This window comes from Oncorhynchus gorbuscha, linkage group LG12 (assembly GCF_021184085.1).
Source record: "Oncorhynchus gorbuscha isolate QuinsamMale2020 ecotype Even-year linkage group LG12, OgorEven_v1.0, whole genome shotgun sequence".
Taxonomy (NCBI): Eukaryota; Metazoa; Chordata; class Actinopteri; order Salmoniformes; family Salmonidae; genus Oncorhynchus; species Oncorhynchus gorbuscha.
In genome coordinates this window covers 23,576,934-23,595,153 of record NC_060184.1, presented here as the reverse complement: position 1 = coordinate 23,595,153, position 18,220 = coordinate 23,576,934, and the positions used below count along the sequence as shown (strand labels likewise).

Genomic DNA, 18,220 nt, shown 5'->3' with positions numbered 1-18,220 from the left:
TTACTAAGCCCACCTATAACCGTGGCCATACTCTGGATCTAGTTATGACCAAGGGGCTTTCTACTGACATATCCTCTATTGTTGATGTTGCTTTATCTGATCAACACTGTGTATTTTGTACTACCTTGCAGTGGTAGTACTTAAGTAAAAATACTTTAAAGTACAACTTAAGTAGTTTTGGGGGATATCTCTATTTTACTATACTATTTATATTTTTACTTCACTACATTCCTAAAGAGAATAATGTTATTTTTACTCCATACATTTCCCTGACAACCAAAAGTACTCATTACATTTTAAATGCTTATCAAGAGAACATCCCTGGTCATCCCTACTTCCTCTGACCTGGTGGACCCACTAAACACATGCTTCATTAGTAAATGATGTCTGAGTGTTGGAGTGTGTCCCTGGCTATATGTAAATGATGTCTGAGTGTTGGAGTGTGCCCCTGACTATATGTAAATGATGTCTGAGTGTTGGAGTGTGCCCCTGACTATATGTAAATGATGTCTGAGTGCTGGAATGTGCCCCTGACTATATGTAAATGATGTCTGAGTGCTGGAATGTGCCCCTGGCTATATGTAAATGATGTCTGAGTGCTGGAGTGTTACCCTGGCTATATGTAAATTATGTCTGAGTGTTGGAATGTGTCCCTGGCTATATGTAAATTATGTCTGAGTGCTGGAGTGTTCCCCTGGCTATATGTAAATGATGTCTGAGTGTTGGAGTGTGCCCCTGACTATATATAAATTATGTCTGAGTGCTGGAATGTGCCCCTGGGTATATGTAAATTGTCTGAGTGTTGGAATGTGCCCCTGGCTATATGTAAATGATGTCTGAGTGCTGGAGTGTGCCCCTGGCTATATGTAAATGATGTCTGAGTGCTGGAGTGTGCCCCCGGCTATATGTAAATGATGTCTGAGTGTTGGAGTGTGCCCCTGGCTATATGTAAATTATGTCTGAGTGCTGGAGTGTGCCCCTGGCTATATGTAAATGATGTCTGAGTGCTGGAGTGTGCCCCTGGCTATATGTAAAATGATGTCTGAGTGTTGGAGTGTGCCCCTGTCTATATGTAAATGCTCTGAGTGCTGGAGTGTGCCCCTGGCTATATGTAAATGCTGTCTGAGTGCTGGAGTGTGCCCCTGACTAAAACAAACTGAAAATGGTTTACTTTATGTAAAGAATTTCAAACTTTTACTTTTAATTGAAATTAAATGTACTTTTGATACTTAAGTATATTTCAAACCAAATACTTTTATAATTTTACTCAAGTAGTATTTTACTGGGTGACTTTCACTTTTACTTGAGTAATTTTTTATTAAGGTATCTTTACTTTTACTCAAGTATGACAATTGGGTACTTTTTCCACCTCTGCTACCTTTGTCACGGTTTTCTAATGGTGAAGGAGAGTCGGACCAAACTGCAGCGTGTCAATTTCGATCCATGTTTATTTAAACAAACGTAAAACACGACTAAACACGAACACTACAACACTACAAAACAATAAACGAAACGAAACCCGAAACAGCCTATACATGTGTCAACTAACATCTAACAAGGACATCAAGACACTCAGGACAATCACCCACAATACAACCAAAGAATATGGCTGCCTAAATATGGTTCCCAATCAGAGACAACGATAACCACCTGCCTCTGATTGAGAACCACTTCAGACAGCCATAGACTTTCCCTAGAACACCCCATTAAGCTACAACCCCACTAAGCTAAACACCACATACAAAAACCCATGTCACACCCTGGCCTGACCAAATACATGAAGAAAACACAAAATACTTCGACCAGGGTGTGACAGAACCCCCCCCCCTCCCCCCCTAAGGTGCGGACTCCCGAACCCACCTCAAATCAATAGGGAGGGTCCGGGTGGGCGTCTGTCCATGGTGGCGGCTCCGGCGCGGGACGTGGACCCCACTCAGTTAATGTCTTAGTCCCCTCTCCTTGCGTCCCTGGATAGTCCAACCTCGCCGCCAACCATGGCCTAGTAGTCCTCACCCAGAACCCCACTAGACTGAGGAGCAGATCGGGACTGAGGGGAAGCTCGGGACTGAAAAGGAAGCTCAGGAGTGAAAAGGAAGCTCAGGAGTGAAAAGGAAGCTCAGGAGTGAAAAGGAAGCTCAGGAGTAAGAGGAAGCTCAGGAGTAAGAGGAAGCTCAGGAGTAAGAGGAAGCTCAGGAGTAAGAGGAAGCTCAGGAGTAAGAGGAAGCTCAGGAGTAAGAGGAAGCTCAGGCAGGTTGATGGATCTACCAGATCCTGGCTGACTGGCAGATCCTGGCTGACTGGCGGATCCTGGCCCGACTGACAGGTCCTGGCTGATTGGCAGTTTTGGCAGATCCCAGGTGACTGGCAGATCTGGAAGAGCCTGGCTGACTGGCAGATCTGGAAGAGCCTGGCTGACTGGCAGATCTGGAAGAATCTGGCTGACTGGCAGATCTGGAAGAATCTGGCTGACTGGCAGATCTGGAAGAATCTGGCTGACTGGCAGATCTGGAAGAATCTGGCTGACTGGCAGATCTGGAAGAGCCTGGTTGACTGGCAGATCTGGAAGAGCCTGGCTGACTGGCAGATCTGGAAGAGCCTGGTTGACTGGCAGATCTAGAGGATTCTGGCTGACTGGCAGATCTGGAAGAATCTGGCTGACTGGCAGATCTGGAAGAGCCTGGTTGACTGACAGTTCTGGCAGATACCGGCTGACTGGCAGATCTGGAAGAGCCTGGTTGACTGGCAGATCTGGAAGAGCCTGGTTGACTGGCAGATCTGGAAGAATCTGGCTGACTGGCAGATCTGGAAGAGCCTGGTTGACTGGCAGATCTGGAAGAGTCTGGCTGACTGGCAGATCTGGAAGAGCCTGGTTGACTGGCAGATCTGGAGGATTATGGCTGACTGGCAGATCTGGAAGAATCTGGCTGACTGGCAGATCCTGGAAGAGCTGGCGGATCTGGCAGATCTGGAAGATTCTGGTGGATCCTGGCTGACTGGCGGATCTTGGCTGACTGGCAGTTCTGGTGGATCCTGGCAGACTGGCGGATCCTGGCAGACTGGCGGATCCTGGCAGACTGGCGGATCCTGGCAGACTGGCGGATCCTGGCAGACTGGCGGATCCTGGCCGACTGGCGGATCCTGGCCGACTGGCGGATCCTGGCTGACTGGCAGTTGTGGCGGATCCTGGCAGACTGGCGGATCCTGGCCGACTGGCAGTTCTGGCGGATCCTGGCTGACTGGTGGATCCTGGCAGACTGGCGGATCCTGGCAGACTGGCAGTTCTGGCGGCACTGGGCAGACTGGCGGCACTGGCGGCGCTGGGCAGACTGGCGGCACTGGTGGCGCTGGGCAGACTGGCGGCGCTGGGCAGACTGGCGGCGCTGGGCAGACTGGCGGCGCTGGCGGCGCTGGGCAGACTGGGGGCACTGGCGGCGCTGGGCATACTGGCGGCGCTGGGCAGACTGGCGGCGCTGGGCAGACTGGTGGCGCTGGGCAAACTGAAAGATCTGGCTGCTCCACGCTGACTGGCGGCTGAGGCTGCTCCATGCTGACTGGCGGCTCTGACTGCTCCACGCTGACTGGCGGCTCTGGCTGCTCCATGTGGGCTGACAGCTCTGGCGGCTTCTTACAGACTGGCAGCTCCTTGCAGACTGACAGCTCCTTACAGACTGGCAGCACCTTGCAGACTGGCAGCACCTTGCAGACTGGCAGCACCTTGCAGACTGGCAGCACCTTGCAGACTGGCAGCACCTTGCAGACTGGTGGCTCCTTGCAGACTGGCGGCGCTGGGCAGACTGGCAGCGCTGGGCAGACTGGCAGCGCTGGGCAGACTGGCGGCACTGGCAGCGCTGGGCAGACTGGGGGCATTGGCGGCGCTGGGCAGACTGGGGGCACTGGCGGCGCTGGGCAGACTGGCGGCACTGGTGGCGCTAGGCAGACTGGCGGCGCTGGGCATACTGGCGGCGCTGGGCAGACTGGCGGCGCTGGGCAGACTGGCGGCGCTGGGCAGACTGGCATCTCTGGCTGCTCCACGCTGACTGGCGGCTCTGGCTGCTCCACGCTGACTGGCAGCTCTGGCTGCTCCACGCTGACTGGCAGCTCTGGCTGCTCCATGTGGGCTGACAGCTCTGGCGGCTTCTTACAGACTGGCAGCTCCTTGCAGACTGACAGCTCCTTGCAGACTGACAGCTCCTTGCAGACTGACAGCTCTGGCTGCTTCATGCAGACTGATAGCTCCTTGCAGACTGGCAGCTCCTTGCAGACTGACAGCTCTGGCTGTTCCATGCAGACTGACAGCTCTAGCTGCTCCATGTACACTGGCAGTTCTGGCTGCTCCATACAGGCTGACAGCTCTTGCTGCTCCATGCAGGCTGACAGCTCCTTGCAGACTGACAGCTCCGCAGACTGGCAGCTCTGGCTGCTTCATGCAGACTGACAGCTCTGACTGCTCCATGCAGGCTGGCAGCACATTGCAGACTGGCAGCTCCCTGCAGACTGGCAGCTCTGGCTGCTTCATGCAGACTGACAGCTCTGGCTGCTCCATGCAGACTGACAGCTCTGGCTGCTCCATGCAGACTGACAGCTCTGGCTGCTCCATGCAGACTGACAGCTCTGACTGCTCCATGCAGACAGGAGACTCCGGTAGCGCAGGAGAGGAGAAAGGCTCCGACAGTGCAGGAGAATCCGGCAGCAGCGCCGGACAGGCGGGAGACTCCGGCAGCAGCGCCGGACAGGCGGGAGACTCCGGCAGCAGCGGGAGACCGGACAGGCGGGAGACGGGCAGCGCCGGACTCCGGCAGCAGCGCGCCGGACAGGCGGGAGACTCCGGCAGCGCAGGAGAGGCGAGGCGCACTGTAGGCCTGATACGTGGTGCTGGCACTGGTGGTACTGTGCCGAGGACACGCACAGGAGGCCTGGTGCGGGGAGCTGCTACCGCAGGGCTGGGGTGTGGAGGTGGTACTGGATAGACCGGCCTGTGCAGGCGCACTGGAGCTCTTGAGCACCGAGCCTGCCCAACCTTACCTGGCTCGATGCCCACTCTAGCCCGGCCGATATGAGGAGTAGGAATATACCGCACCGGGCTATGCACCCGCACTGGGGACACCGTTCGCACCACTGCATAACACGGTGCATGCCCGGTCTCTCTAGCCCCCCGGTAACCACAGGAAGTTGGCCCAAGTCCCCTACCTGGTGTAGCCATACTCCCTGTGATCCCCCCCAAGAAATTTTTGTGTCTGAATCTCAGGCTTCCATCCGCTCTGCCGTGCTAGCTCCTCATAATGCCGCCTCTCTGCTTTTGCTGCCTCCAGCTCGGCTTTGGGGCGACAATAATCTCCAGGCTGTTCCCAGGGTCCTTTCCCGTCTAGAATCTCCTTCCAAGTCCATTTCTCCAGGTAGTGCAGCCTCTCCCACTGCAGCTGCTGCTGCTCCTGCTGCTGCTGCCTCTGTTGCCTCTCCTGTGGCTCCTGCCTGTTGACACGCTGCTTGGTCCGTTTGTGGTGGGTGATTCTGTCACGGTTTTCTAATGGTGAAGGAGAGTCGGACCAAACTGCAGTGTGTCGATTTCAATCCATGTTTAATTAAACAAACGTAAAACACGACTAAACACGAACACTACAACACCACAAAACAATAAACGAAACGGAACCCGAAACAGCCTATACATGTGTCAACTAACATCTAACAAGGACATCAAGACACTCAGGACAATCACCCACAATACAACCAAAGAATATGGCTGCCTAAATGTGGTTCCCAATCAGAGACAACGATAACCACCTGCCTCTGATTGAGAACCACTTCAGACAGCCATAGACTTTCCTAGAACACCCCACTAAGCTACAACCCCACTAAGCTACACACCACATACAAAAACCCATGTCACTCCCTGGCCTGACCAAATACATGAAGAAAAACACAAAATACTTCGACCAGGGCGTGACAACCTTGTTGCCCATAGCACAGGGTAATACTAAACACATTATTAAGAAATGCTATCTTAACTCTGAAGTTGCTACAGATTTTATTGAGTGTATGAACAATACTCCATCACTTATTCTGCCTTCCTCTTGTGATGATTTAGTTGATAACTTTAACAGCAAATTAAGGGTAACCATTGATGCCAGTAAAGTCGAAAAAGGCCACATCCAAACAGAGAGCCCCTTGGATGAGTGAGGAAATGAATCAATTAAAGAGAAATTGCAGAAAGGCAGAGCAGAAGTGGAGAGAAAGTCAAAGTTGCAGGTCCATTATGATATTCTGAGAGAGCAACTTGACATATATAACAAGGCAATTAGAAATGCCAGATGGGTTCATTTCTCTAACTTGATCACTGTTAATCAGAATAATTAGAGAGTGCTCTTCTCGACCATTGATGGCCTGATAAATCCTACCTCCTCAAGCCTATGTGAACTTTCCTCCACATCTAAATGTGATAAGTTTGCAGTATATTTTAGAGATAAGATAACCAACATTAGGCTGGGTATCAGTCAGCCGAGACCTGATGATAAGTTTGATGATATGTGCCCAAGCCTACCAGGCAAAGGCACTATGGATTGATTTCCCCTGGTTAACACAGACATGCTTAGTGATATCACAACTTAAGCCTTCTATCTGCCTTCTCGATCCTATCCCTACCACCTTCTTCAAAACAGTTTTTAATTGCATATCTGAAGAAGTGCAAGCTATTGATAAATCACTCCCTGTTTGCTGGCACCTTCCAAACTGCACTAAAAGGTGATATGGTGAAACCCCTTCTTAAGAAAAGTAATCTAGATTATTCAGCTCTTAACAAATTTGGGCCAATCTCCAAACTTCAATTCTTAAGCAAAATTATGGAGAAATTGGTTTTCAAACAGCAGAATCATTTTTTAAGTGTCAGCTGTTGAAAAAAAAAATCCAATCTGGTTTTCGTGCCCACCACAGCACAGAGACAGCCTTAGTTACAGTGGTAAATTATCTTAGCTCCAACACAGATGCCAAACAGCTCTCTGTCCTGTCTTACTCTTGGATTTAAGTGCTGCATTTGACACTGTTGACCATGATGTCCTTCCGGTCCAGTTCTAAATTGGTTTAGGACCTATTTAACCGGTTCAGTTTATATATGTTACCCCTTGGCAGCGTTTTCAGCAAGCACAGCATTGGTTTTCACTGCTACGCAGACGATACACAACTTTACATTTCTGTGTCACCAGAAGATTTTAGCTCCACAGATAAATTATTAGTCTGTATTAGTGATTTAAATACTTGGATGGCTCAACTTTCTCCAGCTAAATCAAGACGAGGTACTTATTATTGGAGCCAAAGCACAGAGAGAAAATCTTGTTGCACATTTTAATTCACAAGCAATAAAGATAAAACGACAAGTAAAAAAATCTAGGTGTTATTTTAGATTCTGAACTAAATTTCGAATCACACATTAGGAATGTGACCAAATAGCTTTTTACCACCTGAGGAACATTCCCACGGTGTGTCTGTTTCTCTCTCAGGTTGATACAAAGAGACTCATCCTACAGCACAGGTCCTGACCAAGACCAGATGGAGAGCACACATTACACCGGTTTTAAGGTCACTGCACTGGCTGCCTGTGAGTTTTAGAATTCATTTTAAGATTATTCTATTGGTTTTTAAATCAATCCATGATTGATTCTAAAACTCAATACATGTCAGACAGGCTTTTAAGTTATATACCCAGTAGGTTCCTCAGGTCCTCTGGCACTGGCCTTTTAACTATCCCAAAGCCTAGGACCAAGAGGCATGAAGAAACAGCCTTTAGTTATTATGCTCCCAGACTCTGGAATAGCCTGCCAGAGAACCTGAGGGGGACAAAACTGTGGACATATTAAAAGGAGATCTTAATACACACCTTTTTAGCTTTGCTTAGCTTTGTTCAGTTTTTGTTATTATTTAGTTTTTATCCTCTTATTTTAGTTGTGTAGTAACTATTTACAGTTTTTATTTTATTTATTTGTTTTTGATTATTCCATGTCTGAAATGTGCTGTATAAATAAAGCTTGATTAGATTTGATTTAATGCACTATGCAGAAATCGTTCCGCCATTTCCTGGTTGCTAAAATTATAATAGTTTGCCTAATTTCAGTTTATGGTACAAAACAAGCAACTATAGTGTAAAGAATCATAGTAGCATCTAAACCTCTGTGAAATATATTTTCCATAACCAAAAACATTGTATTTTCATCTGTTTGAAGCTGGTGTACGAAAACAAAGCTTAAAACCTGGATGCATAGAAATAGCGCACACAGAACAGATATACCGCTTCTGCTTTCAATAAGAATGACAGATCTATAACACTAAGGTCAGGTCACCCAAAAAGTTACACATTGCAGCTTTAAGTTTGAACAAAGGAGCTTCCTTAGCAACATACAATGGTGTCAACAAATGGACAAATTGTGATAAATAAATACGTTATTGTTCATTACACAGTAAGATCTCAATATGGCAGAGATCCTTCCCTGGCTATTAACAGGTTTAAACCTAGTGAAGAATAGTTGGAAGGAGCACACCAATGACAATAACCATCTAAAACATCACAGACAAAGCTTGTGTAATATTTCAACGTGAGCCGCACTTTTGCATCACTACCAGACTGTCAAATTGACCAGATATGACACAGGAGGACCGATTGCACTTCAGTTCCATTGCTACAATGGCAGTCATGCAGAATGAGACTGTTTCAGGCCAAGGGGAACAGCCCCCTTGCATAATTATTTGTGTACAGCATTGTCCTGGTTCAATTACCCATACCCTCTCAATTAAACAAATGCCATCCTTTGTGTGCCTGCATAAAAATGCAATTGTCTCAATAGAAGAGTTAAACAGAGCTGCCAAAAGACATAGGACACATGGGGAAGTGTGTGTTCTGAATCATTAAATGTGTTTTTCAATAAAGTGTCATGTAATTGAAGACTTACTACCACAAAGTGAGAGGACATGATGGTTGCACACTCCCCCTGTTATTGCATAAAACATGTGGCTAGTATGATGTTAGTGTTCCTGATGTAAGTGTCACGCCTTGGTCATTGTATCTTGTGTTTTTGTTATATGTTTGGGTAGGCCAGGGTGTGACATGGGTTTATATGTTGTATTTCGTATTGGGGTTTGTATTAATTGGGAGTGTGTATTATTAGGGGTGTGTCTAGTTAGGCTTGGCTGCCTGAGGCGATTCCGAATTGGAGTCAGCTGATTCTCGTTGTCTCGGATTGGGAACCGTATTTAGGTAGCCTGAGTGCGCGTTGTATTTCGTGGGTGATTGTACCTGTCTTTGTGTTTGTCACCAGATAGGCTGTAATTAGTTTCACTCATTTGTTGTTTTCATATTTTCAGTTATTTCATGTACCGCTTTATCTTTATTAAAAGTCATGAGTAACCTACACGCTGCATTTCGGTCTGACTCTCTTCAAACAACAGACTACGTTACAGAATCACCCACCACCATTCACAGACCGAGCAGCGTGTGAACTGGCAGGATCTAAAGGAGGACGTTATGGACGGCAGAAGCAGGGATTATACACGTGGGAAGAAATCGACAGGGGGGCGGCTGACCCAGAGCGAGTGCAGGAGCCCGCCTGGGATTCCCTACAGCAATGCGAAGAGGGCTATACACGTATGGAATCGAGAAGGAAAACATTGCTATACAGATCGAAAACCGAAGGTAACGGGGGAAAGCGCAGAGAGAGAGTGGCAGAGTCAGGATTCAGACCTGAGCCTACTCTCCCTGTTAATCGTGAAGAGCAGTTGCAATGGGAGAGACTGCATCATTTGGAGATTTGGACATGGGAGGAGGAATTAGACGGTAAAGGACCCTGGGCGCAGCCGGGAGAATATCGCCGTCCCAAGGAGGAAATAGAAGCAGCTAAAGCGGAGAGGCGCAAGTATGAGGAGGCAGCACGGCGACGCGGTTGGAAACCGGAAAGTCACCCCAAAAAAATTATTGGGGGGGGCTCAGGGAGAGTATGGCTGAGTCAGGAGATAGACCTGAGCCAACTCTCCTTGTTCATCGTGAGGAGCCAAGGAGGAGACCAGAACCAGAGCCAGTGTTAGATGTGAGCGAAGCAGAGACTGTGAAGGAGTTAATGGGGAAAGTGGAGTGGAGAGTAATGAGGGAGTTGCTAGCTTGGTGCTATAGATATAATATTCGTCCGACGGATCGTGTCGGGGATTTGATAGCACCTGAGTTAGCGCTCTATACTCAACCTGAGGTGCGTGTTAGTCGGCTGGTGAAGTTGGTGCCAGCCTCACGCACCAGGCCTCCTGTGCACATCCCTAGCCTTGCACGTGCTGTGCCTACACTGCTCTCAAGATCTCCAGTACGCCTTCACGGTCTAGCCCATCCTGTGCCACCTCCACACACCAGTCCTCCGGTAGCAGCTCCCCACACCAGGCTTCCTGTGCGTGTCCTCGATCCAGTACCACCAGTTCCAGCACCACGCACCAGGCCTCCAGTGCGTCTCGCCTGCCCAGCGCCGCCAGTGCTCCCAGTCTGCCCAGTGCCGCCAGTGCTCCCAGTCTGCCCAGCGCCGCCAGTGCTCCCAGTCTGCCTAGCGCCGCCAGTGTTCCCAGTCTGCCCAGCGCCGCCAGTCTGCCCAGCGCCGCCAGTGCTCTCAGTCTGCCCAGCGCAGACAGAGCCTTTCTCCTCTCCTGCGCTGCCGGAGTCTCCTGTCTGTCCAGCACCACCAGTGCTCCCAGTCGGCCCAGCGCGTCCAGTGCGCCTCGCCTGTTTAGCGCAGCCAGAGCTTTTCTCCTCTCCTGCGCTGCCGGAGTCTCCTGTCTGCCCAGCGCCGCCAGTCGGCCCAGCGTCACCAGTCTGCCAGGATCCACCAGAAGTGCCAGTCTGCCAGGATCCGCCAGAAGTGCCAGTCTGCCAAGATCTTCTAGATCAGCCAGACAACCGGAATCATCCAGTTCTACCAGCCAGCCAGGATTTACCGGAGCCTACTACCTTGCCTGAGCTTCCTCTCAATACTGAGCTTCCTCTTAGTACTAGGCTTCCTCTCTGTACTGGGCTGCCTCTCAGTACTAGGCTTCCTCTCTGTACTGGGCTGCCTCTCAGTACCGGGCTTCCCCTCAGTACCGGGCTGCTTCGGTTCCGGGCTGCTCCTCTGTCCTGAGCTGCCCTGCTGTCCTGAGATGCCCCTCTATCCTGAGTTGCCCCTCTGTCCCGAGCTGCCCCTCTGTCCCGAGCTGCCCCTCGGTCCCGAGCTGCCCCTCAGTTATGTGGGGATCAGGGTGAGGACTATTAGGCCATGGTCGGCGGAGAAGGTGGATTATCCTAGGACGCGAAGGGGAGGAACTAGGACATTTATGGAGTGGGGTCCACGTCCCGAGCCAGAACCGCCACCATGGACAGACGCCCACCCGGACCCTCCCTATGCTCTTGAGGTGCGTCCCGGCGTCCGCACCTTAGGGGGGGGGGTTCTGTCACGCCTTGGTCATTGTATCTTGTGTTTTTGTTATATGTTTGGGTAGGCCAGGGTGTGACATGGGTTTATATGTTGTATTTCGTATTGGGGTTTGTATTAATTGGGAGTGTGTATTATTAGGGGTGTGTCTAGTTAGGCTTGGCTGCCTGAGGCGATTCCTAATTGGAGTCAGCTGATTCTCGTTGTCTCGGATTGGGAACCGTATTTAGGTAGCCTGAGTGCGCGTTGTATTTCGTGGGTGATTGTACCTGTCTTTGTGTTTGTCACCAGATAGGCTGTAATTAGTTTCACTCGTTTGTTGTTTTCATATTTTCAGTTATTTCATGTACCGCTTTATCTTTATTAAAAGTCATGAGTAACCTACACGCTGCATTTCGGTCTGACTCTCTTCAAACAACAGACGAACTACGTTACAGTAAATCCATAATCTACAGTAAATCCATAATCTAAATCCATAATAGCGATATAAAGAAAAGAGAAGTGTAAAAAAAGATGACACAATTTGCAGGTACAAGAAATTCCAGATAGCAAACTGTACAATGAACCAAACACAAAACTGGGTCTCTCAACAGGATAGAACATGAATGGTATTGCAACAGCGTATTACATAATCACCCATTTCCATCATCAACATGAGTTACTGAGAACACTCTCCCGTTCAGTCACATACTTGACAACTTAGTACTTTGGCAGCACTCCAAAAATAATTAGGATTCGATTCGTCAATCACCACTTCTAATAATCATTCTACTGTCAAAGCTAGCACGATTGTAACTGTAGTCTGGTGATTTTGGAAAATGTTTGGGCGAGGCCTGAAAAATAACACCTGCGTATAAGAGGAACTAAGTTGTGCATATATCTCTAGACACAGAGCAGACATGTAGTTCTGTATGGAACCCTGGCACTGCAAGACACAACATACCATCTCCACGACAACAGTGGTTCTTTCAGTCAAACACTATGGCCCACTCCCTCTCTGAACAGTGGACAACACTCTTCAGCACAGAACAAAGAACACTTCACATTTACCAAACAATCCTTGGGCTGCTATCAGCACACATTTAAGTGTGATTAAACTCATGTCTGGTTATTTTCAGATGCACCTTTTATGAGCAGCAAAAATAACTTGAGTAAACATTTAACGTGAAGAGGCTTGTAACTCGGCGCATTACAAAACCACATCTGGAATGTGAGTGACTAAGTCAGGGAGAATTCCAATACAACTAGCTAATACTGGAATGCATTACTACAAGACTGCTCAAAGAAGGCCTAATTTTTCAAAGCAAAGACCACATGTTTTGGTATCAAAGCTGAAGTCTGGCACCCAGCCCTTATTAGAGTAATGAACACAGTCGCTATCCAGTACATAACATTTCCTCTCAAATAATATTTCTGTTCCACTGAGGACAGCAGTGACCTGCTGTTTCCTTGTTGTTTTCTCTCCCCCTACCTCAGATATTGGATGAGCAGAGGTGGATTACATGTAGAATCTCCACATCGTTGTAGCAATATCAATCAAGTGGGACTTTGGGCAAATGGAGGAGTGTCAGAATCAGTGTTTTTGTGCATGTTATCAGCTCACTGCAGACTGCTACCTGCACCCACTTCCTGTTTCTCAGCCAGGAAACCAATGACCTTGGCCTGAACACACTACTAAAGCCAACCTGCACAGCCCACAGCACACACACGTCAACAGAAAACCCTGGCCAGACCATGTGTGACACTAAAATACCATTACACTAGCATGACCACTACATGTTTAAGGAGCATTAGCTGTTCACATGCCTCAACTTTAACACATTTCTGCCAGAAATAGTTTCTCTGAATAGTGCAATGGATGGCAGAGGTGCTAATGGAACTCGAGAATATATCAACAAGATCCAAAGGGTCTCTAGAATGGAATCTAGATAAAAACAAGTCAAATTCTATTTTAAGTAGCCTTAATCCAAAGACATCTATTTTGGTTGTATCCCCGACTTCACATATTTCCATCGGTTCAAACCACACAACCAGATTTCAATGTATTCATTTTGATTGTGAGCAACTATACACTGACATGAACAAACATGAGAAAGGAAAACATGTATAATAGGATGGCATGAGAAAAAAATGATCACTTACACACGTTCTTCTTCATGAGCACTTCAGCACACAATGCAGGAGCAGAGTGAGGAAGTGGCAAAGGGTTCAGAATGCCTTGACATGAAACTCAACACAGGAACTCGATCAGCCAATCACTTTCACCAAACACTGCAAAGTTACATTTTGAATGCAAGACGTGCAAATGAGCAACGTGGATGACTCATGTCACACTTCGCTTTGTGGATTTGGCCTACTTTTGAGGAAGGATTCAAAACATCAAAGGAGTCAAAAGATCTTTCGCCTTTTAACACACGTTATGAAGAAAAAACAATATCATACAATCTTCCGACAGTGAAACATGCAGCAGGAACACAATCAAGTTACAGCTTTATGGCTGAACAAGAAGCCTGCTTCCTCTAGGCCTCTAGTAAATCTGCCTGTGTTCACCATTAGACTTAGTGCAGCTTTATGGCTGAACAAGAAGCCTGCTTCCTCTAGGCCTCTAGTAAATCTGCCTGTGTTCACCATTAGACTTAGTGCAGCTTTATGGCTGAACAAGAAGCCTGCTTCCTCTAGGCCTCTAGTAAATCTGCCTGTGTTCACCATTAGACTTAGTGCAGCTATATGGCTGAACAAGAAGCCTGCTCTAGGCCTCTAGTAAATCTGCCTGTGTTCACCATTAGACTTAGTGCAGCTATATGGCTGAACAAGAAGCCTGCTTCCTCTAGGCCTCTAGTAAATCTGCCTGTGTTCACCATTAGACTTAGTGCAGCTATATGGCTGAACAAGAAGCCTGCTTCCTCTAGGCCTCTAGTAAATCTGCCTGTGTTCACCATTAGACTTAGTCAAAGTGCACTTCTCAAACCATGGCCTGTTAAATGCCATCTTGATGGGGTGTTTTATCTGACCCTCTGTCGTTAACCGTATAGATCAATATTGTTCGTCTACATTTTATGAAGTGTCTGGACAGGCCCATGGTCTCTACTCCAGCTTCCACAATCTCCTCATGCTCATTCCGGAAGCTTTGAGCTCCACCTTCAAGTTGAACCAGAGGCCAACTAAACTTCTGCAGATCTCTACACCCCTCTCTTCCCCCTCTTACTCTAAGATAAGATCATTTAGGTGCAGTTTTGGGAAGTTCAGTTTGAAACTCAGAGGATGCTGAAAGCTGGTAGTAGTGTCTTTCTACACAGTAAGTGTTCCTTAGTCAGCAGTTATATTATGCTCAGTGTGTTCGTGTCCACCCTGTCAGTGCAACAGTGGTGTTGTGTTGCCCAACTTTTTGCATCAACAATGTTCTCATACACAGTTGAATACATCTCAGTGAGAGAGTTATGAATGTATCTAAAGTGTAAGATTGAATCCCAACCTTTACAGTAGAAGTGAGTTTCAAAAATATTGAATCTAAATGCATGTTGTTTTCAAACTCGGACAAGGTGAGTTTAGGTGAAGTGTACTGACTTGTAGGTGTTGTCAGTCACATTAGACTGCATGAGTTCATACCTCAGACATCCAGCTCTTCTGACAGGAGTTATCTATCAGTCAGTGTTCTCCACTCAGCTCTCCTCTCTGTTCCTGCAGCACCATTGCAAAAACAAGCCTGTGAAATATCTCCAGTCTGTTTGTGTAACAGTGTGCAGCCTTCCAGAGGCACGCAGGCAACCTTTCACTGTTGCTCATTCCTATGGAACCCGCAGATCTAGTACCACAGGTTTCAGGGGCACGTTGGAGTACATTAGGAACCTGAAATGTTTTTTTTTAACAGATAGGGATGGCCTGAGAGGGAATAGGAGAGGAATCTAGCAAGCCAGTTAGATTAGGAGCATGGTTTTCCAAACTCGTTCCTGGGGCCTCTCCTGTGTGCAAGTTGTTTTGCCCTAACACTACACAACATATTCATATAATCAACTCATCAAGCTCTGATTATTTGAATAAGCTTTGTAGTGCTAAGGAAACAACAAAAATACAGTTTTAGAGTAATTTAGTTATGTAGGCCTATGTGGTAAAAAAGATTTAAAGACAATTTTCCCAAGCAGTTGAGAAATGATAATACAAAACGTAGAACAGACTTACCATAATAGATGCTCCAACTGAAAAGACAAACCCTGAGGAATAACTCCAAACAGCCACGAGGAATAAGCTGAGGACAAAAACCAAACAGACTCTGTTAAATCCACTCACAACAAACAAAGACCACTTCATGTGAGTACCCAGACATGTGCATTTGGCACAAAGCAACGGTCAGCTGTTCAGACTGCCAAAACCTGCTGAGATAAACTACCACTATGGCTAAGAAGTCCTTAATTAGCAGTATGTGCACTGTGGAATTATGCAATATATTCTACATTTCAATAATGGAATGCATATTATTCAGTTGTTTTACCTCTCCTACTTTTAATAAGTATAGCTCATTTTATTGTAAAAGTATTCTAGATCAAACTGAAATTCTCCAAAGTACAGCACCTTTTATCAAATCTGTATTATTATGAGCGCATACATTTCACTTGACATTATTACTGTGCCAAGATTATTGTGGCAAGAACATATTCAATCCTTTGAACAGGGAGATCAGAAGAGCCTCAGACACACACCTTGGACACAGAGGACACATTAGAAATACAATATACTCCTGAAAATGTTTGTAAAAGCAAAGGCATACCAGAGGGATGACATCATGTAGTGGTTGGGTTAGGTATTGTATGTGCTAGTGTTGTGAGCCAGTCTGGCAGATGGCTAATCAATATGTCTTCCTTATTGATGAGGCTGCTGTTTCATCTGCAGGAAGTTAGTATCCATTAACTCCTCATCTTACCTAATTTTGTCACCCACCTCCATTAATATCAACATCACACCATCTCACTGGGGACTGTCTGGCTGACATTGAGCAATCTGACCTTCACCAACTAGAACAAAAGAGATGCTTCTGCATGTTTGGATGATAGAATTGTAACGTGTAAAACACATCTTGATATGTTACCTTTATGCTTGTGGCTGATCCTATTTTTTTTATTGCAGAATGCGTCAGCCTCTCTGGTTTGAGTTTGAAAAGTAAAACTGTTGTTCCTACTGAGATTTGATTGATTTGTTTCCACCTTCTTAAATGTTACACTGAACAAAAATATAAACACAACATGTAAAGTCCCATGTTTCATGAGCTGAAATAAAAGATCCCAGAAATGTTCCATAAGCACAAAGCTTATTTCTCTAAAATGTTGTTCACAAATTTGTTTACATCCCTTTTAGTGAGCATTTCTGCTTTAACAAGATAACCCACCCACCTGACATGTGTGGCATATCAAGAAGCTGATGAAACAGCATGATCATTACAGAGGTGCATCTTGTGCTGCGGACAATAAAAGGCCACTAAAATATGTAATTTTGTCACACAATGCCACCTATGTCTCAAGTTTTGAGGGAGTGTACAATTTGCATGCTGACTGCAGGAATGTCCAAAAGAGCTGTTGCCAGAGAATTGAATGTTAATTTCTCTACCATAAGCCACCTCCAACCTGGTTTTGAGAATTTGGCAGTACGTCCAACCGGCTTCACAACCGCAGATGACACGTAACCATGCCAGCACAGGACCTCCACATCAGTCTTCGTTAATTGCGGGATCCTTTGAGACCAGCCACCCAGACAGCTGATGAAACTGAGGAGTATTTCCGCCTGTAATAAAGCCATTTTGTGGGGAAAAACTAATTCTGATTGGCTGCGCCCCTGCCAAGTCATGTGAAATTCATAGATTAGGGCCTAATGGATTTATTTAAATTGACTGATTTCCTTATATGAACTGTAACTCAGTAAAATCATTGAAATTGTTGCATGTTGCATTTATATTATTGTTCAGTATAATTCTACAAGTAGTGGGGTTGATATTGTTAGTGGCCTTGCCTGACCGAGCCAACACACCTTCCAGACTTCCTCTGATCCCATTAGCTATTGCTGAGTAGTCATGGATCCCCCTGGTACTGCTGCTCATTCCGTGCACCAGCTCCGGAGGTCTACGTCACCGGCTTTCTAGATGTCACTGAACTGGATTCATTACCACCAACCCCAGACTGTTTTGTCTCATTACGCACACCTGGTTCCCATTCCCTGTGCCCTCTGTTCCCATGTCCGTTGGTCTTGTGAATTCTGCTTTGTTGTTTCGGCTTTTGTGCACTTGTTATTTCGGGTCTCATCCTGTGGAGTGTTATTATGGGTCTTGTCCCATGTAATCTTTAGAGGTTTAAACCTCACTCTTTTGTTTGGGTTACATCCCTGTGTATTTTATATACGTGTTTGTTTGGGTTACATCCCTGTGTATTTTATATACGTGTTTGTTTGGGTTACATCCCTGTGTATTTTATATACGTGTTTGTTTGCGTTACATCCCTGTGTATTTTATATGTGTGTTTGTTTGGGTTTACATCCCTGTGTATTTTATATGTGTTTGTTTTGGGCTTCGTCCCCATATCATGTTGTATTTTGGGTGGAGTAATAAAACCCCCTATTACGCATTCCTGCACCTGTCTCTGATCCTTATACAACCTGACAAGGAGCTTTCATGCAGCTTCCTTATGGAATGCCATCCACAGTCATGACAACAGCCATAGCACCACACCAAAGGGAGTTTCTGGCATTGGCTCAGAAGATGAAACCATTATATACCACATCATAATACACAGCCTTAGGCAAATGTAGGGCCCAGTTAATCATCA

General features: G+C 46.6%; 1 protein-coding gene across 2 annotated transcripts in view; it reads right to left on the bottom strand.

Moving 5' to 3' along the window:
- Nucleotides 1-13,603, bottom strand: part of LOC123990730 (centrosomal protein of 85 kDa-like) — a 100,438-nt gene extending 86,835 nt beyond the window's left edge. Inside the window, exon 1 of one of the 2 annotated variants that reach the window (XM_046291549.1) lies at nucleotides 13,560-13,603. In XM_046291549.1, the coding sequence (XP_046147505.1) occupies nucleotides 13,560-13,575 (16 nt within the window). In that variant the 5' untranslated portion in view covers nucleotides 13,576-13,603. The remainder of the gene's footprint in view (nucleotides 1-13,559) is intronic. The other variant, XM_046291551.1, reaches the window with a different exon arrangement.
- Between the last annotated feature and the right edge of the window lie 4,617 nt (nucleotides 13,604-18,220).